General features: G+C 39.6%; 2 protein-coding genes across 5 annotated transcripts in view; both read right to left on the bottom strand.

The window, feature by feature from the left end:
* Positions 1-2,198: 2,198 nt before the first annotated feature.
* Znf280c (zinc finger protein 280C) overlaps positions 2,199-20,429 on the bottom strand; it is a 39,705-nt gene continuing 21,474 nt past the window's right edge. The window contains exons 13-21 of one of the 4 annotated variants that reach the window (XR_007209402.1): positions 18,481-18,612; positions 11,953-12,260; positions 11,136-11,276; positions 7,597-7,659; positions 4,629-4,747; positions 4,234-4,270; positions 4,112-4,127; positions 3,248-4,077; positions 2,199-2,705 (exon numbers count right to left, since the gene is read on the bottom strand). Coding sequence is in view for 2 of the 4 variants with exons in the window: in XM_048336628.1 (XP_048192585.1) it covers positions 4,112-4,127; positions 4,234-4,270; positions 4,629-4,747; positions 7,597-7,659; positions 11,136-11,276; positions 11,953-12,260; positions 18,481-18,612 (816 nt within the window). In the remaining 2 variants the exon portion in view is untranslated. Of the gene's footprint in view, positions 2,706-3,247; positions 4,128-4,233; positions 4,271-4,628; positions 4,748-7,596; positions 7,660-11,135; positions 11,277-11,952; positions 12,261-18,480; positions 18,613-20,429 lie in introns of those variants that run through there. The other 3 variants (XR_007209401.1, XM_048336628.1, XM_048336629.1) reach the window with 3 other exon arrangements.
* Positions 9,055-9,515, bottom strand: LOC125344015 (60S ribosomal protein L30-like). The gene has a single exon (XM_048336630.1). The coding sequence runs from the start codon at positions 9,447-9,449 to the stop codon at positions 9,102-9,104; it is 348 nt and encodes a 115-aa protein (XP_048192587.1). The 5' UTR covers positions 9,450-9,515; the 3' UTR covers positions 9,055-9,101.

Here is a 20,429-nt window from a genome sequence, read left to right as displayed (position 1 = left end):
AAAGGGCTAGGGTGTGGCTCCAGTGGTAGAGTTCTTGCAAACGCAAGGTTCTGAGTTTAAACTCTAGTACTGCCCAAAAACGTGATGTGAAACCAGGCACTGGTGGCTCATGCCTGTAATCCTAGCTACTCAGGAGGCTGAGATCTGAAGATCACAGTTCAAAGGCAGCCTGGGCAGGACAAGCCAGCCAGGGCAGGAAAGTCAGTGAGATTCATCTCCATTTAGCCACCAGAAACCAGGAAGTGGTGGTGTGGCTCCAGTGGCAGAGTGCCAGCCTTGAGCTGAAGAGCACAGAGGGAGTGCCCAGGCCAAGTTCAAGCCCCACAATGGACAAAAAAATGTGATGTGAGATTTATATATCAAAAAATTAGGGGCTGGGAGAGGCCTAGTGGTAAAGTGCTCGCTTTGTATACATGAAGCCCTGGGTTCAATTCCCCAGCACCACATATACAGAAAACGGCCAGAAGTGGCGCTGTGGCTCAAGTAGTACAGTGCTAGCCTTGAGCAAAAAGAAGCCAGGGACAGTGCTCAGGCCCTGAGTCCAAGCCCCAGGACTGGCCAAAAAAAAAATAAATAAAATAAAATAAAAATAAGTAATCTTAGAATAAGAAATCAGTGTCAGTTAATATTTACAATATTGTTAAACCATCTCTACCTAGTTCTAAAATATTTTTATCACCTCCAAATAAAATTCCATACCCACTAGGCAAATGCTTCCCATTCTTCTCCCCATTCTTCTCCTAGCTGTTGGAAACAAATGGACCTACTGGTTCTATAAACTTGCCTATTTTAACATAAATGGGATAAATTATATGGAACGACCTCCTATTTTATTTTTCTGATGGTCTTGGGGCTTGAACTAAGGGTCTGAGTGTTGTTCCTGAGCTCTTTTGCTCAAGGCTAGCGCTCTACCACTTTGAGTCACAGTGCCACTTCTGAGTTTTGAGTGGTTAGAGATAAGAGTCTCAGAGGGACTTTTCTGCCTTAGCTGTCTTCGAATGGGGATCCTCAGATCTCAGCCTCCTGAGTATCTAGTATTACAGGTGTAAGCCATCAGCACCTGGAAGACATCTGATTTTTGTTGTTGTTGTTGTTGTTTTGTCGGGGTTTATTTTGCCAGTCCTGGGACTTGGACTCAGGGCCTGAGCACTGTCCTTGGCTTCTTTTTTTTTTTTTTTTTTTTTTTTTGGCCAGTCCTGGGGCTTGGACTCAGGGCCTAAGCACTGTCCCTGGCTTCTTCCCGCTCAAGGCTAGCACTCTGCCACCTGAGCCACAGCGCCTCTTCTGGCCGCTTTCCATATATGTGGTGCTGGGGAATCGAACTGAGAGCTTCATGTGTAGGAGGCAAGCACTCTTGCCACTAGGCCATATTCCCAGCCCGTTGGCTTCTTTTTGCTCAAGGCTAGCACTCTGCCACTTGAGCCACAGCGCCACTTCTGGCCTTTTTTTTCTGTTTATGTGGTGCTGAGGAATTGAGCCCAGGGCTTCATGCATGCTAGGCAAGCACTCAACTGCTAAGCCACATTCTGTTTTAAATGGCCAACCTAACTCCCTGGCTGACCTGGAATTGTGATCCTTCCAATATCTGCCTCTTGAGTGGCTGGGATTACAGGCAAGTTACCAGGCCCAGCTTGAAAAAAAATGGCTTCTAATACACTGCAAAGTACTTTCATAAAGTTATGATTTTAGGGGCAAAAATCCCCAATCATGATTGAGTCAGAATTCAGTGCCTGCCGACCTTTATGCTTATTAAGATCTATATGCTAGTTCTTTTTAAGTTCAAATTAGTAAAATATAGTTCTTTTATCTTCATTTTTTTGTGTGTGTGGATACAGGGGCTTGATACTCAAGGCCTTGAGCTCTAGCTTGGCCTTTTCACTCTATCATCTGAGCCACACCTCCATTTCTGAATTAAGTGAAATATTATATAGTAAGCTTTTAACTGGGATTTAAGAAAAAGTACAAGATGAATTCAGTAGCGTTCTCCATGTGTAAGCCAAGCAATCTCTTTTCCGTGTGAAAAGCAAAGCAATGCTTCTAGTTGTATGATATAATCTATAGCTGTTATGTGAAGTTACTGATTCTAAAATAATTTCCAAAGGTCTTTATCAATAAAATTTTTATTACAAAAATAAGTAACATCAAAACATTTTAACAAATCTATATGTAACCAAAATAAACAAACACCAAATTAAAAAAATATACATCTATTCATGTATATATATATGTATATATATGCAAGAAACAAGTGCAATTTTTGGTCCCAATATTTCTGAATATATTATCTTTATCCAAAGGAATTATATCTTTAAAACTTGTTTGAAGGTCATGAAGAGGATCTTTGTCAATTCCTTGTGCATTTGAACTCATAATCCCTAAAATGTTAATGATAATCCCAAGATATACCATGTATTAGTTTCTAATTATCTGAGCAGGTATCAAATTAAGCCCCCAGGTAGCTACATGGAATAGTAGAGAATGTTGAGGAAATTTCTTGGAGTTCTTAGAACCAAACACTAAACAAAGATTTTTAAAGGAAAGTACAAGGAGTAGACATAATAAAATGAACATTAATTTACTGAGGACCAACATAAAAGTGTGCTAGCAAAAATTTTTTTAATTAAAACATTTAAATATTAGTTTTACTGAAAACTCCTAGAAATAATACTATATAAAACTTTAAATGACAGCATGAGTAATTGTTACTTTGGAAGGATAATTTTAGAAAGTTAGTTTTTCCAAAAATTTGACATTAATCTTGAATCCTTACATAACCAAGCTTTTGAGACTGCATGCATGCTAGATAAAGAGAGCAGCCAAAATGATTAAACTTGAACTTTAAGGTGGCACCACTGGCTCATGCCTGTAATCCTACTACTTAAGAGGCTGAGATCTGAGGATCAATCTCTGTATGAAGCCAGTCCAAGCATGAAAGTCTCTAATTCTTTTGGTACTGGTCCTGAGGCTTGAACTCAGGGCCTGGGCACTGTCCCTGAGATATTTTTGCCCTTTCACTCTACCACTTGAGCCACACTTCCACTTGACTTTTTGGTAGTTAACTGGAGATAAGAGTTTTTTTGCCCAATCTGGCTTTGAACTGCACTCCTCAGATCTCAGCCTCCTGAGTACCTAGGATTATAGGCATGAGCCATCAGCACCTGACTCCATGAGACTCTTATCTCCAGTTTACCACTAAAAACTAAAATTAGAGTTGTGACTGAAATGGCAGAGCACTAGCATTGAGCACAAAAGCTCATGGAGAGTGCCCAGGCCTTGAGTTCAAGTCCCAGGACTGGCACAAAAATAACTTGAACTTGAATGTTCAACCATGGATACAATGGGCTTTGCTTGGTTAGAACCACTTTACAATCTCAAGATCAAGAACCAGAGCCCTTCAGTAGAAAGTTGTGTTCAATTTGGTGGGCCTGGAGGTTATCACTGGTCAAATCATCAGCCTTATGATGGGAGGCCATTCAGGTAGGAAGGAAATCTCCCTAAGCTCTGATTTCTTCAGGTCACAAGCTGGAAGGGGACTCACAGTCAAATAATTCACTTTCCTTAGAAAAAGAACAGGTATCAATTGTTCCCATTGAAGGGGAACACTGTCCTGGAATACACTGAACATTTTTTTGGAAGTTTCTGTGTTGTTTCTACATTTGAAAAATAGAACAATGACAGAAAAGGAACAAAGGAAGATCAGCTATCTTACCTACAAAAGGTCAGACAGGACTTATAAGAAATTAAGGAAGCAGACAAAACACAAAAAGATATGAACAGCCACATTGTTTGGAAGGTAATATTCTGAAGGTGAGTATAACAGAGAAAAACAATTATTTCAAGCAAAGCAAAAAAGTAATTTTTGGAAATAGCTAACTACAGAAAAACTATACTTATATGTTAATCTGACACAGATAAGGTAGAATAAAAATGTAGTGTCACTTGAAAGCTGAAAAGAGCTAAAGAATGAGAGCTAGTATTATATACTTGTTCAAACACCTTTGTGTGGAAAAGCACTTTGAGCTTAGGACATTTCAACTTGTCTTGCACCAGGTTGCACGATCTCCATAGAGCAGGAATCTACCAGGTTGCACGATCTCCATAGAGCAGGAATCTATTTCCACAAGCGGCTTTAAAATAAAAAAAAAATATGCCTTAATATTTTTCATTTCTATTAATGATACATTTTAAAATTGCAATCAAGAAAAAAATCCATCAATGTAAAATTAAACTTACTGAGAAGTGGGTTCAGAAGTTGAGGTACTTTCAGAAACTGAAATCAGAAGAAGGGATTTACATAAAAAACAATGCATGCAAAGAGTGAGACTATTGATTTGATATGTAAGAGCCCATACTGTGGCTGATCAAAAATACCACATTAGGGGCTGGGAATGTGGCTTAGTGGTAGAGTGCTTGCCTAGCATGCATGAAGCCCTGTGTTCAATTCCTCAGCACCATATAAACAGGAAAAGCTGGATGTGGCACTGTGGCTCAAGTGTAGAATGTTACCCTTGAGGAAAAAAAAGAAGAAGCCAGGGACAGTGCTCAGGCCCTGAGTTCAAGCCTCAGGACTGGCCAAAAAAATCATACTAAACATTAGAAATTCAAGGAAATGCATTATGTATACATACCATTCTCGATGATAACTTGGCAAGTATGAGTTTTACGATGACTTAAGTGTTTAGCCATACGGTCTATGCGAGAATTATCAGCTAAGAAATCACACTTAAGGCACACCAGAGTGATGCCCCTATAAAAAAAAGAAGGCAGTAAGAAAGAGAAGGATCTTTTCTTACATGGAAATCCACACTCAAGGTTCAGTAATTACTGCTTCACGCAATTACTCTGAAATTTAATTTCATGTGCTATGACTGTCATTTCCCAATTTTGTTATATAAATAAATCTGACATATATAAAATGGTTTGTAGAAGTATTTCTAGAAAATGTCATAGCAATGTCTAAATTCTGCTAACATTTATTGCTTAATATATTGTACTCTCACAATTGGTGGATAAAAGCCTGGCATCCAGGGAGCACATCCTTGGTTCGAATGGCAACTTGTATTAATTTATGCAAGTCAAAACCTTCCATGCCTTTGCATATCTGCAAAAATGTAGCATTCATTCACTCAAATATATACAGGCTGAGGATCTTCTTCACACTGTGCTAATAGGTATTGTAGCTGTATTTATTTACTATATTTATTCACTATTTTTACTATTTCACTACACTATTATTTACTCTTTATTTATTATAATAGTGAATAAAGGGGCTGGGAATGTAGTTTAGGGGTAGAGTAAATTGCCTAGCATGCATGCAGTCTGGGTTTGCTTCCTCAGCACCACACAAACAGAAAAAGCTGGAAGTGGCACTGTGGTTCAAGTGGTAGAGTGCTAGCTTTGAGCAAAAAGCAACTAGTGACAGTGCTCAGGCCCTGAGTTCAAGCCCCAGGACTGGCAAAAAATATATAGTGAATAAAAAATCTATCATGTAGTATCTTATTTAAGTTAGGATGAAATTATGGAACATGAAAAAATTTAAAAACAAACCACTTAGCTGGGCACTGGTGACTCACAGATCTACAGAATTGTAATGATGCCAGGTCCCGCATACAAAGAGACTAAATTTCTTCCTATACAAGTTAAGAAAAAAATATTGCTACCCCATCCCTCGCTCTCTCTTGCCAGGGTCTCCCAATGAAGCTTGGGCTGGCCTCAAAGTCTGATCTTCTAGCGTCTGGCCTCTCAAATGCTGGAATTATAAGCATGTGCCACACAGTCTTTTTTTTTTTTTTTTTGGCCAGTCCTGGGCCTTGGACTCAGGGCCTGAGCACTATCCCTGGCTTCTTCCCGCTCAAGGCTAGCACTCTGCCACTTGAGCCACAGCGCCGCTTCTGGCCGTTTTCTGTATATGTGGTGCTGGGGAATCGAACCTAGGGCCTCGTGTATCCGAGGCAGGCACTCTTGCCACTAGGCTATATCCCCAGCCCCCACACAGTCTTGTTATAGCCCAGATCTTTGAAATAAGTTAATTTAAAAACTAAGCACATAACTGAGCTTGACATGGCAAAAAATAGAATTCATCATTAGAATTAATAATCCATTTTCACTCTTTTAAAAATATAAAATTTTTACTAAACACCTACTAATGGCTTACTTTTTTAATTCCTTGAATTCAGTTATGTTTTGTTTTGTTTTCTTTTTTTGCCAGTCCTGGGTCTTGAACTCAGGGCCCGAGCACTGTCCCTGGCTTCTTTTTTTTTTTGCTCAAGGCTGGCACTCTGCCACTTGAGCCACAGCGCCACTTCCGACTTTCTCTCTCTCTCTCTCTATATATATATGTGGTGCTGAGGAATCGAACCCAGGGCTTCATGTATACGAGACAAGGACTTTACCACTAGGCCATATTCCCAGCCTGGCGAATACCGTTATGTTTTACAAATAGCACTAATGTATTTTTAAAATGGCATCAAACTTTCCATCACTTATGAGCTGTTGGTCCAACATCATCAATATATGTTGAGTTCAATAGATACACTGAATTAACAAGTATTTACCAAGTGCCTTGTGTGCAAGATACTATTCAATGCCTAGCAAATGTCTGAAAACATGAATAAAACAATTAAAGGAAGTTAAATGAAATCAGAAGAATGTGAATAATCATGATACTTTAGTGAAAGCTGAGCAAAGTATTACATGGTGTAACCAAAGTTAATTACAAAAGCCTTTAGAAATATTAATCAAGAGTTATTTCTGTATAGTAAGCAAGTCTTATACCTTTCTTTCTTTTTTCTTTTGTGGGTTGTGGGGCTTGAACTCTGGACCTGGGAGCTGTCCCTGAGCTCTTCAGCTCAAGGCAAGCACAATACCACTTTGACCCACAGTGCCACTTCTGGTTTTCTGGTGGTTAATTGGAGATAAGAGACTCATGGACTTTCCTGCCAGGGCTTGCTTTCAACCGTGATCCTCAGATCTCAGCCTCCTGAGTAACTAGGATTACAGACATGAGCCACTGGCACCCAGCTATACCTTTATTTCATAAGGAGAAAAGCTAAGATTTATAAATGTTAGGCATGAATTTCAGGCATTATACTGTTTTAATAAACTTACTTCTATTCAAATATTAGTATCACTTTTTTGTTATTTTGCAATATAAATGCATGAAGTTTCCATTTTAGTACCTAGCACCACTGAAACAAAATATGGTCACAGATGATAATCCCATCTGTGTGTGTGTGTGTGTGTGTGTGTGTGTGCGTGCGCGCACGTGCGCGCGCACGCGTGCTTGCCAATCCCAGGGCTTGAACTCAGGGCCTGGGTATGGTTCTTGAGCTTTTGTGCTTAAGGTTAGTGCTCTACTGCTTGATCTACAGCCTTACTTCTGACTCTTTTCTGGTGGCTAATTGGAGATAAGTGTCTCATAGATTTTCCTGCCTGGGCTGGCTTTAGGCTTCGAACTGCGCTCCTCCGATTTCAGCCTCCTCCTAAGTAGTTACGAATACAGGCATGAACCACAAGCCCTCAGCTCCTATCTCTTGATTTAGAAAACAGTTACTACAATTGTTCAATACACAAAATAGGAAAAGATCAACTATTTACCTTACAGCTCTTGAATGTTTCTTAAAAAGACAAGACCACTTCATTGGCTGCCTGCCATGAAAGCTGGATAGACAAAAAAGGAACAAGATTTTATTATACACTAAGTAGTATTAATTATATCATTACATTTTCAAGTATATACCTTTTTGGTAGTACTGGGGTTAGACCACAAGGAATGTTCTCCCATTTGAGCCATGCTCAATCCTTTAGTTATTTTTTAGATAGTATCTAAAGGTTTATTTGTTCAGGATAACTTCAAACCATGCCTTACCAGTGTAAATGAGATCATAGACATCAACTACCACACTGGCTTTCTTGTTGAGACAGAGGGTCACTAACTTTTTTTGGCCTGGGCTGGGCTTGAGCCTCCCAAGTAGTTGGGATTACATGTGTGTACCATGATATTAATTTCTTAGTTTAGAATAAAAGATCATTAGCTAAGTAATGAAGTTCTGTTGGTCTATGCTATGGTCTGAGTAACTGTGTCCCCCCAAATTCCTATGTTAAAATATGTTAAACCCTTTGGAAGTAATTAAGTCATGATGGTTCTGCCCTCATGAATGGGATTAATGTCCTTATGACGAGACTGCAGAGAGCTAGCTTGCCTCTTTCACCATGTGAGAGCACAGTGAGACAGTGCTGTTCATGAAAAACCAGGTTTTCACCAGAACACCAGTATCTGCTGGCACCTTGATCATTATAGTAGAACTGTAGGAAATAAATTTCTCCTGCTTAAAAAGCTACCCAGTTTATGGTATTAAAAAATAATCCAAATGAATGAATTAATATTTTCATGTTACATTGCAATTTACCTGTTATATATATTCTGTATAAACACATGTAAACAATATATCTCTATATCTATCTATCTATCTATCTATCTATCTATCTATCTATCTATCTATCTATCTATCTATCTATGTGCCTGCTGGTGTGTGTGTGAGTCAGGGGGTGAGTGTTCCTGGCTGGGCTGGGGTCAAACCATGATTCTCAGACCTCAGCCTCCTGGATAGCTAGGATTACAATGTGAGCCACCAGCACCCAGCTTTGAGCTGATTTTTATGTAAGCTAAAGTTTAAGAAGGAATGGCCCTGATAGATTTTCTTAAGTATAATTTATTTTTATTATTAAGGCATGCACAGAGAGCTTACCATTTCATAAGTCACACTCAATCCCTGTCCACAAATTTCATAGAGGTTTTTGGCACTGGTCCTGGGCTTCAACTCAGACTGGGTGTTGTCCCTGAGCCTTTCTGCTCAAAGTAAGCAGTCTACCACTTGAGCCATAGCTCCATTTCCAGCTTTTTTGGTAATAAGCTGGAGATCAGAGTCTCAAGGACTTGAGTTGGCTTAGAATTGTGATCCTCAGATCTCAGTCTCAATCCTATAATCTAGGATTATAGTCCATGAGCCACTAGTGGCTTGACTAGCCCCAGAAGTTTTATTCATTTATTTATTTTTTTTAAACCAGCTCTGACAAGTTTTATTAAAGAAAAATTATGCAGTTTACTTTTCTCCAGTTTGTTCTGGCATGCTTCTAATGATATCAGAATCACCTGGATCAATGATAGCCAGTGTGCATACTCTGTAGTATTTCCCACATGCTGTGCCAAGTTCAATATTATTGCCACTGTAGTGATGGACACCAGTTTTGAACAACATAGCATAGTGTTCTATTTCAGATTTCCTCAAGGCTGGGCAGTTATTGGTGAGGATGACCAATTTCCCTTTGCCCTGTCTGATCATCTTCAGGGTCTGCTTGTATCCCAGCACGTACTTTCCACTTTCCATAACAAGTTGGAGCATAGAATTGATTGACTCCAGAGACTTTTTCGTCTTCTTGGTGGCCACCATCTTCCTGCCTTAGGTGCGGGAGGGCTCCCAACCGAAAGCAGCTGACAAGATGGCTGGGTGGTGAGAAAGGCGCCCAGAAGTTTTAGAAAATATTCTAGCTGATTTTTATGCAAGATAAAGTTTAAGCTGCACTATATTGCACTGGCAGGCTAAAATTAGCCAATATACCAGGTCAATGGTTATTCTCAGAAATAAGGTTACTAAATATGCACGAAAAGGAAGATTTTGGCTAGCTGTAATATCAAGAACATATCCTCAGACTAGGTGCTCTGGTAAATGCAATGGGTTTCTTTCTCAGTAACAATACAAATTGTAAGAGGCGAAATAGCTGAATGTTACAGAACTCCAAGAAAGGAATGATGATTAGAGGGAAAAAGAAGGGCAAGGAATAACAAAAAAACCATATTAGGTATTGCATATAGAGAAACCATCTATTGTAAAAGAGTCATCGTTTGGGGGTAGGGTCTGTTTCCTGGCAACAGGGCTGTTATAAGTTGGGAATAAAGGTACTCAACCTCTCACACACAGAACTCAATCCTGTGATTAAAAAGTCTTCACCAGGTAAGAGTGTTGACTTTCAGGGGGAGGTCCCTGAGGTAATGAGGGAAGCAAAGTGTTCCTGAAAGAAAAGAGGAAAAGTCCTTTAGAGAGGAGTGGAAACTTGCTGATCAGGACTAGGCTAATGATGAGTAAGACCTCAATAGGTGAGATGACAGTGCAGGTTTGGGGCTTCCTGGAGATTAGGGAACCTGGAGCTCATGAAAAGTAGGAAAAGGGAAGATGGAATGTGCTATCTAGAGTTGGGAATTGTAGGAGTTAGGGTCTAAGCAGAAGGCATGACTTTGAAAGGGTTGCTGGGAGTCTTGTCCCTTCTCTCTCTACCTCTCACTTTGCTTTCAGCCTGCCATGAGGTGAACAGCTCTGCTCTACCATGCACTTTCTACCTTGATGCATTGCATCTCTACAGGTCCCCAAACAATAGAGTCAGCCAGCTATGGACTGAAACCTCTAAAACTATGAGCTAAGATTAACTTTTCCTCCCTAAAGCTATTTATCTCAGGTATTTTGTCACAGTCACACTTGACTAATAGACACATGAGTTTCAGAATGCTGGAGCCAGGTGGTGGCAGCTTATGCTTGTAACTCTAGCTATTCAAGAAACTAAGATCTGAGGATCTCAGTTCAAAGCCAGCCTGGGCAGGAAAGACTATGAGGCTCTTATCTCTAATTAACCACCACAAACCCAGACGTGGAGATATGGCTCAAAGTGGTAGATTGCCAGTCTGAGAGTCCCAGGTCCTCAGTTCAAGTCTTCATATGTGCGCGTGTGCACGCGTGTGCGCGCGCACGCACACACACACACACACACAAATATGCCAAAAATATTTTTAGGGGGAGAATTAAAGCAACATTAAGGAAGTCACATGATTGGCATAGAATCAGAGACCACCATTTATCCCAGCAGTGTACTAAGGGAAAAGCTTGTTGGATCTAGTTTAAAGAAATAAGGTTATGGTGCAGGACCCTGCAGTAGCAAGAGGGTAGTCGTAACATGAAGAAGGTACTCTTAGGAAGTCATGGTGCTAGGGACTGAATCTAGAGCTTTATGAATGCTACATCGTCATAAACAGAGCTAAACCACAGCCTTAAGTGATAATTGATTAGTAGATTATATGTTTAACTTACCTTGTCATATGATTTATGAAGGCTTTGTTACAGTTAGTGTTGTACTTGCAATGATCACAATGGGAAAATAGAGAAAAGTGGCTTGCAAAATCTTTTATTTTGGAGTGACACTCAATGCACTTGTGAATTCCATGGCAATACCTTATGTGGACAAAAAGTAATAATAAATATATAAGAAAAATGAGGGACAGTTTTATTTAAAATTAATTGAAACCAACATATTTATATTAGCATCATCAAAAAGGCCTAACAGTTTGCAAATTTGCTTTGAAACAATACGCAAAATGCCTAGCATGAGTTAAATTAACCAATTCAATTATCGTAAGATAAAAGTATAAAATATAAAATTAGTATAAAATATTAAAATTATAGACTACATACAGTATGTTTTGTACAAAAGTACCTTTTTTTCTTTGTGCCAGTCCTGGGGCTTAAGCTGGGTGCTTGGGCTTGGGCCTGGGTGCTATCCCTGAGCTTTTTCTCAAGGTTAATATTCTACCACTTGCGCCACAGCATAGTCTACTTCTGGCTTCTTGGGTGGTTTAACTGGAGATAAGAGTCTTCTGGACTTTTCTGCCTGGGCTGGCTTTGAACCACAGCTCTCAGACCTCAGTCTCCTGCGTAGCTAGGATTACAGTCATGAGCTACCACTGCCCGCTTCAACAGTAGCTTTTTATCATTTGCATGGCCTTTATTCCAGGTAAGTGGCTATCATGTAAATGTGCAAGAGGGTTCTGTGGTATTGAAGTCATATTAAAATAAAAATTTAATATTTGAGATTAAATTAGTATTGTATGTTGGAAATAAATGTAAGTACCTTAAGTTTTTCAAAGCTGTGCTGATTGCATTTTTTCTGTTGCGCTGTCTCCTTTGCTTGCAAGACTGCTTGCCTTTGCTTTTAGAGGTAATTGTGTTTGACCTACTTGTATTAGGTTTAGTTGGAGTGGATATGCTTGTTTGCTGTTTACTTGTCTTAGATTTTCTTGCAGGACTCTTTAGGAGACTTTTAGTAGTTACATCTGTAGAAGTTGAAGGTAAGATCTGAAGAGAAGTACTTGGAATACAACTGGAATCTGTACTTGTTATTGTTGATTGAACAGGTCCCAATGAAGCTCGGATAGTAATCTATAAAAGAAAAAGCAATATATACTTTTTGAAAATTAATTATCACAGCAGAATAAAAAATAATACCTTAACACCCGAAAGGCCTATCACATGATCTTTTTTTTCCTTACAAAGATGCAAAAATAATTCAATGAAGGAATGGTGTTATAAAAACTGCTTTCCAGGGCTGGGAGCATGGCCTTGTGGTAGAGTGCTTGCCTAGCATGCATGAAGCCCTGGGTTCAATTCCTCAGCACCACATAAACAGAAAAGGCCAGAAGTGGTGCTATGGCTCAAGTGGTAGAGTGCTAGCTTTGAGCAAAAAGAAGCCAAGAACAGTGCGAAGGCCCTGAGTCCAAGCCCCAGGACTGGCAAAAAAAAAAGAAAGAAAAAAGTCTGCTATCCACACACACAGAAGAATGAATTCAAGCTAGGTGCACACACTTGTAATCCTAGATATACAAGAGGCTGAGATCCAGAGGATGGAGATTTTGTGCCAACCTACATAACAGTTCATTAGACTCCATCTCCAGGAAAAAAGGCTAATAAAAAGAAGGGATGGACCAGGTGATGGTGCCTCACATCTGTGATCCTAGCTACTCAGGAGGCTAAGATCTAAGGATCTGAGAATTAGGGTTCAAACCCAGCCTGGGCAGGAAAGTCTGTGAGACTATTTTTTGGGTCGTGGGGCTTGAATTCTGGACCTGGGTACTGTCCCTGAGGTCTTTAAGTCAAGGCAAGTGCTCTATCACTTTGAGCCACAGCACCACTTCCAGTTTTCTGGTGGTTAATTGGAGATAAGAGTACCACAGACTTTATTCCCTGGGCTGGTTCGGAACTGCCATCTTCAGATCTCAGCCTCCTGAGTAGCTAGGGTTACAGGCATGAGCCACCAACATCCAGCTTCTACGAGACTTTTATCTCTACTAAACTACCAAAAAGCCATCAGTGGCACTGTGGCTCAAGTGGTAGGGTACTAGCCTTGAGCAAAAGAAGCTCAGATACAGCAACCAGTCCCTGAGCTCAAGCCCCAGGACTGGCACAAGAAAGCAGGGTTGAAAACTAGGCTCAAGTTGTAGAGTGCCAGCCTAGCAAACAGGGAGCTCTAAGTTCAAGCCCAGTACTCCCCTTCCCCAAAAGAATAAATTTGAATTTTTACTTCACAATAGCAGAAATTAACTCAAAATTTATCAAAGACAAATTTTAAGAGCTAAAACTGTAAAACTCTTAGGAAAAATGTGAGAGTAAATTCTTTTTTTTTTTTTTGCCAGTCCTGGGCCTTGGACTCAGTGCCTGAGCACTGTCCCAGGCTTCTTTTTGCTCAAGGCTAGCACTCTGCCACCTGAGCCACAGTGGCACTTCTGGCCATTTTCTGTATATGTGGTGCTCGGGAATTGAACCCAGGGCCTCATGTGTATGAGGCAAACACTCTTGCCACTAGGCCATATCCCCAGCCCGAGAGTAAATTCTTATGACCATTGTTAAACAATGGATTCTTAAATATATCACTCAAAGCACAAGCAGACACCTAAAATAAATGGGTAAGCATATCTTTAAAGAGTTATACATGATTCAAAATTCTACTCTGTGCCTTTATAATAAAAATAAAAATGTATGCCACAACCAAAACCTGTACATTAATTCCCACAACAGCATTATTCATAACAGATCAAAAAGAGAAAACATTCCTAATGCCCAACTGATGAGTGGATGAATGGTGATATATCATATAATGCTGTATTCTTAGGTTATAAAAGAAATGAAGTATTGAAACTGGCCACAATATGGATGAACCAAGGAACCATTATGCTAAGCAGAAGATACCAGTTACCAATCATCTTGTACTGTAGGACTCCATTTATATAAAGTTTATGGAATAGGAAAATTCATAGAGATATGATTAAAGTTTGTATGGGAAAATGGTAGAACACCCTAGTGGATATGTGATTTCTTTTTAGAATGATGAAAACATTCTAACAATCATTATAGCAATGTACGCATTACTCTGAATATAAAATAGAACCAAGGAAAGGTGAGAGTGTGGCAGAAAGGCTGCCTGGCAAGCACAAGGCCCTAAGATCAGACTTGATGTCACCCCCACACAACAAAAACAAAACCAGTGACTGAAATAATTTTATAGATTATGAATTATATTTTCACCAAAGTTGTTACAAAACTGTAATACAGGAGTTTAATAGGAAGTGGTTCTGTGCCTCAAAGTGGTAGAACACTAGCCTTGAGCAAGAGCTCAGAAACAATGCTCAATGCCTTGAGTGCAAGCCCCTCAACTGATAAAAGAAGTTAAATATTAGTAACTAGTATTAGATAAGTTTTTCAGCCTTTTTTCTCCTTGGTGGTAATTTTTTCTCAGTTCTACAACTGAATCATGTCTGGTCCTTTTTCTACTGGTCCTGTTGTTGGTATTAGTTTCTTTTGTGTGTGTGCCAGTCCTGGAACTTAAACTCAGAGCCTAGGTATTGTCCCTGAGCTTTTTTTGCTCAAGGCTAGCCACAGCTCAACTTCTAGCTTTTGGGGGGTTAATTGGACATAAGAGTCTCATGAACTTTCCTGCCTAAGCTGGATTTAAACTGCAATCCTCAGATCTTAGCCTTCTGAGTAGTTAGGATTACAGGCATAAGTCACGGGCACCTGGCTAGTTGTTGGTTATTTGTTTTTGAAATAGGTTCTCATTTCTTATATGGGCTGTGATCCTTCTATTTTAGGCTTCCTGGACTAAGGTGGATAGCAAGTGTGTATAATGATGTATAGGATCTTTTCTGTTGAAATAGAGTTCTGGTGGACTTTTTTGTTGGAGCTTGCCTGGATCTGTGATCCTCCCACTCTCATCCTTCTGGATAGCTAGGATTGTATGCATAAGTCACAGGTGCCCAGTTGACTTATTATTTTTTTTTTGGTGATATTGGGGTCTGAACTCATAGTTTTCCACTTGCTAGATATGCATTCTACCACTTGAGCCTCACTTTATACCCTCCTATTTATTCTAAATGACTATGAATTAAATAAAATTTGCCTTGATATTTAGCACTATAATTTCATAAAGATAAGTTATATGTTAACATAGATTCAAATGGAAAATTAGGAGTTTGTATAAATTACACAAATATCAAAAATGTACATCCTATGGTGGCTAGTTAGCACAGGTTTAGGCTAGTCACAGCAGAGGATCACAAGAGCTTAATAGCTATGCCCCTAATGAATGCATAAGATGATGCTAAGTGAAATGAACTCCATGTTATGGAAACGAGTGTTATTTCGCTGTTGTAATTACTTTCAACATGCCATGCGAAACCGTAGTTTCTATTGTTGATGATCCTCTTATATCTCCTTCCTGTGGTTGTACCTGCACTATCACTGTATCTTATCTGAGTATACTGCAAACTGTATATACTGGTATTATAACTAGGAAAGTGACAGGGAATACCAAAATCGAGAGACACAGGATAAAAAGACAAATGACTACAAAAGAAATACTTGCAAAACTGTTTGGTGTAAACCAACTGAACAACTCATGGGGGGAGAGGGAAACAGGGAAGGGGAGGGGGGAATGAGGGAGGAGGCAACAAACAGTACAAGAAATGTATCCAATGCCTAACCTATGAAACCGTAACCTTTCTGTACATCACTTTGACAATAAATAAGAAAATATATATATGGCTATATATATATATATAAATAGATCTTTGTAAGATAAAAAGAGTGTAATATAGGTTTTTCCTGTGAGTTTGGATCTTTTGAGAATATCTTAATTGGTCAAATACATTGAGACAATTAGGGTCTCATCTCATTGACTTCTCACTGAGTCTTTTCTTCTTTACCAACTCAGTGAGGTGGAAGCATTTTTTTAACTTACTTTAAAATCAGGTAAAGAATACATTTCTTTTCAGACAATATCACTCCTTCCCTTACTCTCTCCCAGTTTTTCCCTCCCATCCCACCCCCCACAAAGTTGTATTGTTCATTGTCAACATAGTGTGTAGTGAGTGCCACTGCTGCATTTGTTCACCCCTTGCCTCTCCATTTCTGTGCCCCAACTTACTCTCCCTAAAGACAGATAGATGAACAAACAAGACAAAAGAAAGGAAAACAAAAATAGCAACAAAATCTCTCTCTCTCTTTTTTTTTTTAGTGGCCAGTCCTGGGCCTTGGACTCAGGGCCTGAGCACTGTCTTCAGGGCCTGGCTTCTTTTTGCTCAAGGCTAGCACTCTGCCACTTGAGCCACAGCACCACTTCTGGCCGTTTTCTGTATATGTGGTGCTGGGGAATCGAACCCAGGGCCTCATGTATACAAGGCAAGCACTCTTGCCACTAGGCCATATCCCCAGCCCAACAAAATCTCTTGTTTCCAGTTTCTGGAGTTCATTTTGATAAATATTATTTTATATGATCAGATGCACATAGGCATTCTGCCTTTGTGTTCCTCTTCTAAGAACCTATGGCTATTTTTTTTTTTTTTTTTGGCCAGTCCTGGGCCTTGGACTCAGGGCCTGAGCACTGTCCCTGGCTTCCTTTTTGCTCAAGGCTAGCACTCTGCCACTTGAGCCACAGCGCCACTTCTGGCCGTTTTCTGTATATGTGGTGCTGGGGAATCGAACCCAGGGCCTTATGTATACGAGGCAAGCTCTCTCGCCACTAGGCCATATCCCCAGCCCCCTATGGCTATTTTTATGCTTCAATATAACTACAAGGCTATCACTTATAGATGTCAAAATTTAAGGACTGGCTGTGGCTCAGAGATAAGAGCAATAGGATCTGGTTCAATATTTAGCAGCACAAAACATTTAAAGTCAGCGGGCTATAGCTAAGTAGCAGAGTGCTTTCCTAGTATGCACGAGACTACCAATTCAATTCTCAGCCCTGGGAAAAAAAGAGAAAAATCTCAAAGACTGAAATAACACTGAAAAAGTCTGCATTAACAGGTCTTAAGTAAATGTGACTTTCTTTTTTCTAGGGCTCAATGGGCAGGGTTTTGCTTCTAAATGGTAGAGTGGAGGTTACATCAATTCGTCATATAGCACAGAGAGTTTTGATAACACTCCATTTTCTTATCAGGAATGAATACAAAACTTATCATTTAAGCTGGGTACAGTGGCTCATCTGTAATCCTAGCTACTCAGGAGGCTGAGATTGAGAAGATCAAGGTTCAAGGACAGCCTGGGCAAAATTTTAAGAGACCCATCTCAATCAATAAAAATAGTCCAAATACATGAAAAAAGTGAGACGATATCTCAACAACAACCAGAGTAGGGGCTGGGAATGTGGCTTAGTGGTAGAGTTGCTTGCCTAGCATGTACGAAGCCCTGGGTTTGATTCCTCAGCACCACACATATAGAAAACGCTGGAAGTGGAGCTGTGGCTCAAGAGGTAAAGTGCTAGCCTTGAGAAAAAGAACCTCGGGGATAGCACCCAGGCCCTAGTCTAAGCCACAGGACTGCCAAAAAAAAACAAAAAACAAAAACCAGAGTAAGCCAAGCACCAGTGGCTCATTCTTGTAATACTAGCTATTCAGGAGGCTGATATTTGAGGATCATAGTTCAAAGCCAGTCCAGGCAGGAAAGTCCATGAGACTCCTATTTCTGATTAACCACCAGAAGTGGAACTGTAACTCAAAGTGGTAGAATGCTAGTCTTGAGAAAAAAGATCAGGGACAGTGCCCAGGTCCTGAGTTCAAGCCTCAGTATCAACACACCCGCATGTGCGCACGCGCACACGTGCACATACACACACACACACACACAGTAAAAAGGGTCCAGAGCTTAAGTGATGGAACACCTAGTAAGTATGAAGTTCTGAGTCCAAATCCCAATACTGCCAAAGAAATAATCATAATTGAACATTTGGACAAATAAAATGTTTAATTATACTCACAGTTACCTATTACTATTCTCTATAGTCACATAACTGTATCTCTTCCCACGTGTTTGGTGAGTAGCCTATGTGAAGTCCTATCAAGTACATGTGGTTTGCTATCATAAAAAAAGTACTTAAGTAGAAACCACAAGACCTGAGCTTAAAATTCAATGCTACCTCTTCCTACCCATGTTGGCTTGAGTAAGAAATGTATCCTCCTCATTTCTAATACAGGAATAACACGTACCTTGTCTCCCTCATGGGACTGCTGCATGGATAAAATAGATATGATATATGAAAAACCACACCAAAAACTTAATTCTAAATGCTATATGATATAGTAAGATAATTATAATCATATTTAATACATACTTTTGTTCCAGGAGGCAGTCCTTCTAGTTCCTTAGGCTTTATAAATGTACGATGCTGCGCCTTGTGCTCTATTTTTTCCTTATAGGTCAAAAACTGCAGTCTGCATTTCACACAACGATGAACTCCTTTTTTCTGTTTAGAGGGAATATTAGAAATGATATATTAAGTAACCTCTTGTTTTTTATTTTTGACACAAAACTTACTACTTAGCTTAAACTGGTCTCAAACTCATTATGTTGACCTTGAATTTGATATCCTCCTGCCTGCCTCAGTTTCTAAGTGCTGGAATCGTCAGTGTATGCTACCAAGATCTAGAAACAGTAATCTCTCTCACAACAAATCCTGAGGCCTGAAATTACTCTTAATTCAGAATAATAAAAACTCTTAAATAATTCAGACAACATGCCAGTGACCAGTGGCACAGGCATGTTATCCTAGATACTCAGGAGGCTGATACCTGGAGGGTCATGGTTCAAAGCTAGCCTCGTCAGGAGCGTCTGTAAAATCCCATCTTGGAAGTAATAAGGAAAAAGCCAGTTTGAGGGCATGGTTCCTGTGGCAAGCTGAGCAAGCACAGGCCCTGAGTTCAAATGCCAATTCTGGCAAAAAAAATTCAAAACCCAGTATATTAAAATATTTTATTTTTGCTTTTGTTTATTGGTGATAGTGACAACCCAGAGATTTATACTACCAATGGACTATGCTATGCCAGAACTAACTTCATTCCTTCTTTTCTTTCTCCATTTGTTTCCCCACCCTTCCTTTCCTCTGTCTGATCCTCCCCTGCTTTCCTTTTCCTCTCTTTTCCTTTCTTTTCCATACTTCCATTGCGCCTCTCCCCTCTCTTCCTTCCTTTTTCTCTTTACCTCTGTTCCTTTTCTTTATGCAAATCTCCATTTTCTCCCTTCCTTTTTAGCAGTGCTAGGAAGTCAAACTCAGGGTTTCATGCAGGCTAGGCAAGAGCCTTAATTCATTATTTTTGCCAGTTCTGGGGCTTGAACTAGGGGTATGGCCACTGTCTGAGCTCTTTGCTCAAGGCTAGAGCTCCACCACTGGAGCCACAGCTCTATTTCTGGCTTTTTGGTGGTTAATTGGAGATAAGAGTCTCACAGACTGTCCTGACTGGCTTTGGACTGCAATTCTCAGATCTCAGCCTCCTGAATAGCTAGGATTACAGACATGAGACACTGGTGCCCAGCCTTAATTTATTTTAAAAAAAGAATGGTCTTGAAATAGCAATTAAGTATTAAAATGACTTGCTATATAAGCACACAATATGAAAATTATATCAACTAGGATATAATGTAAAAAGTCCCATACCAACTGTAACATTAAATATTTTAGTTAAAACTTACTCAAACACATGAAAATGAATTACATTTATTTTTATCCTTAGAAAAATTCAATTCCTTATATATAAATTTTTGCTATTTTCATTTGGTTTACAAGTTGGTAAGACAAACTTTGTACAAGTAAACCTACCAGAAACTCCCATGAAAATTATTTACAAAGCAGTTTTATCCAATAGAATGTTATACAATAATAATATTCCATAGTCACACTTCCATTATGTTACCTACTAGTCACATTTACAGAGCCCTTTGTAACAAGAGCAACTGAGAAGCTGATTTAAAATTTTTATTTAGACCTGGTGCCAGTGTCGCAAGCCTGTGATACGAGCTACTCAGGAAGATGAGATCTGAGGATCAAGGTTTGAACCTAGCCCAGACAGGAAAGTCCATGAGATTCTTATCTCCAATTAACCAAAAAAAAAGTGAAAGTGAAGCTGTGGCTGAAGTGGTAGAATGCCAAGTTTGTGTGAAAAAGTTAAATGACAGCTTGCAGGCCCTGAGTCAAGCCCCAGTACTGGCACAAAAAATAGCTTCAATCAGTCTAAGTTTAAATAGACACATGTGGCTAGTAGTTAGAATATTGGACAGTATGGATAT

This window comes from Perognathus longimembris, chromosome 28 (genome assembly GCF_023159225.1).
Source record: "Perognathus longimembris pacificus isolate PPM17 chromosome 28, ASM2315922v1, whole genome shotgun sequence".
Lineage (NCBI taxonomy): Eukaryota > Metazoa > Chordata > Mammalia > Rodentia > Heteromyidae > Perognathus > Perognathus longimembris.
The sequence above is the reverse complement of the archived record's forward strand: the minus strand, read 5'-3'. Positions and strand labels throughout refer to the sequence as shown.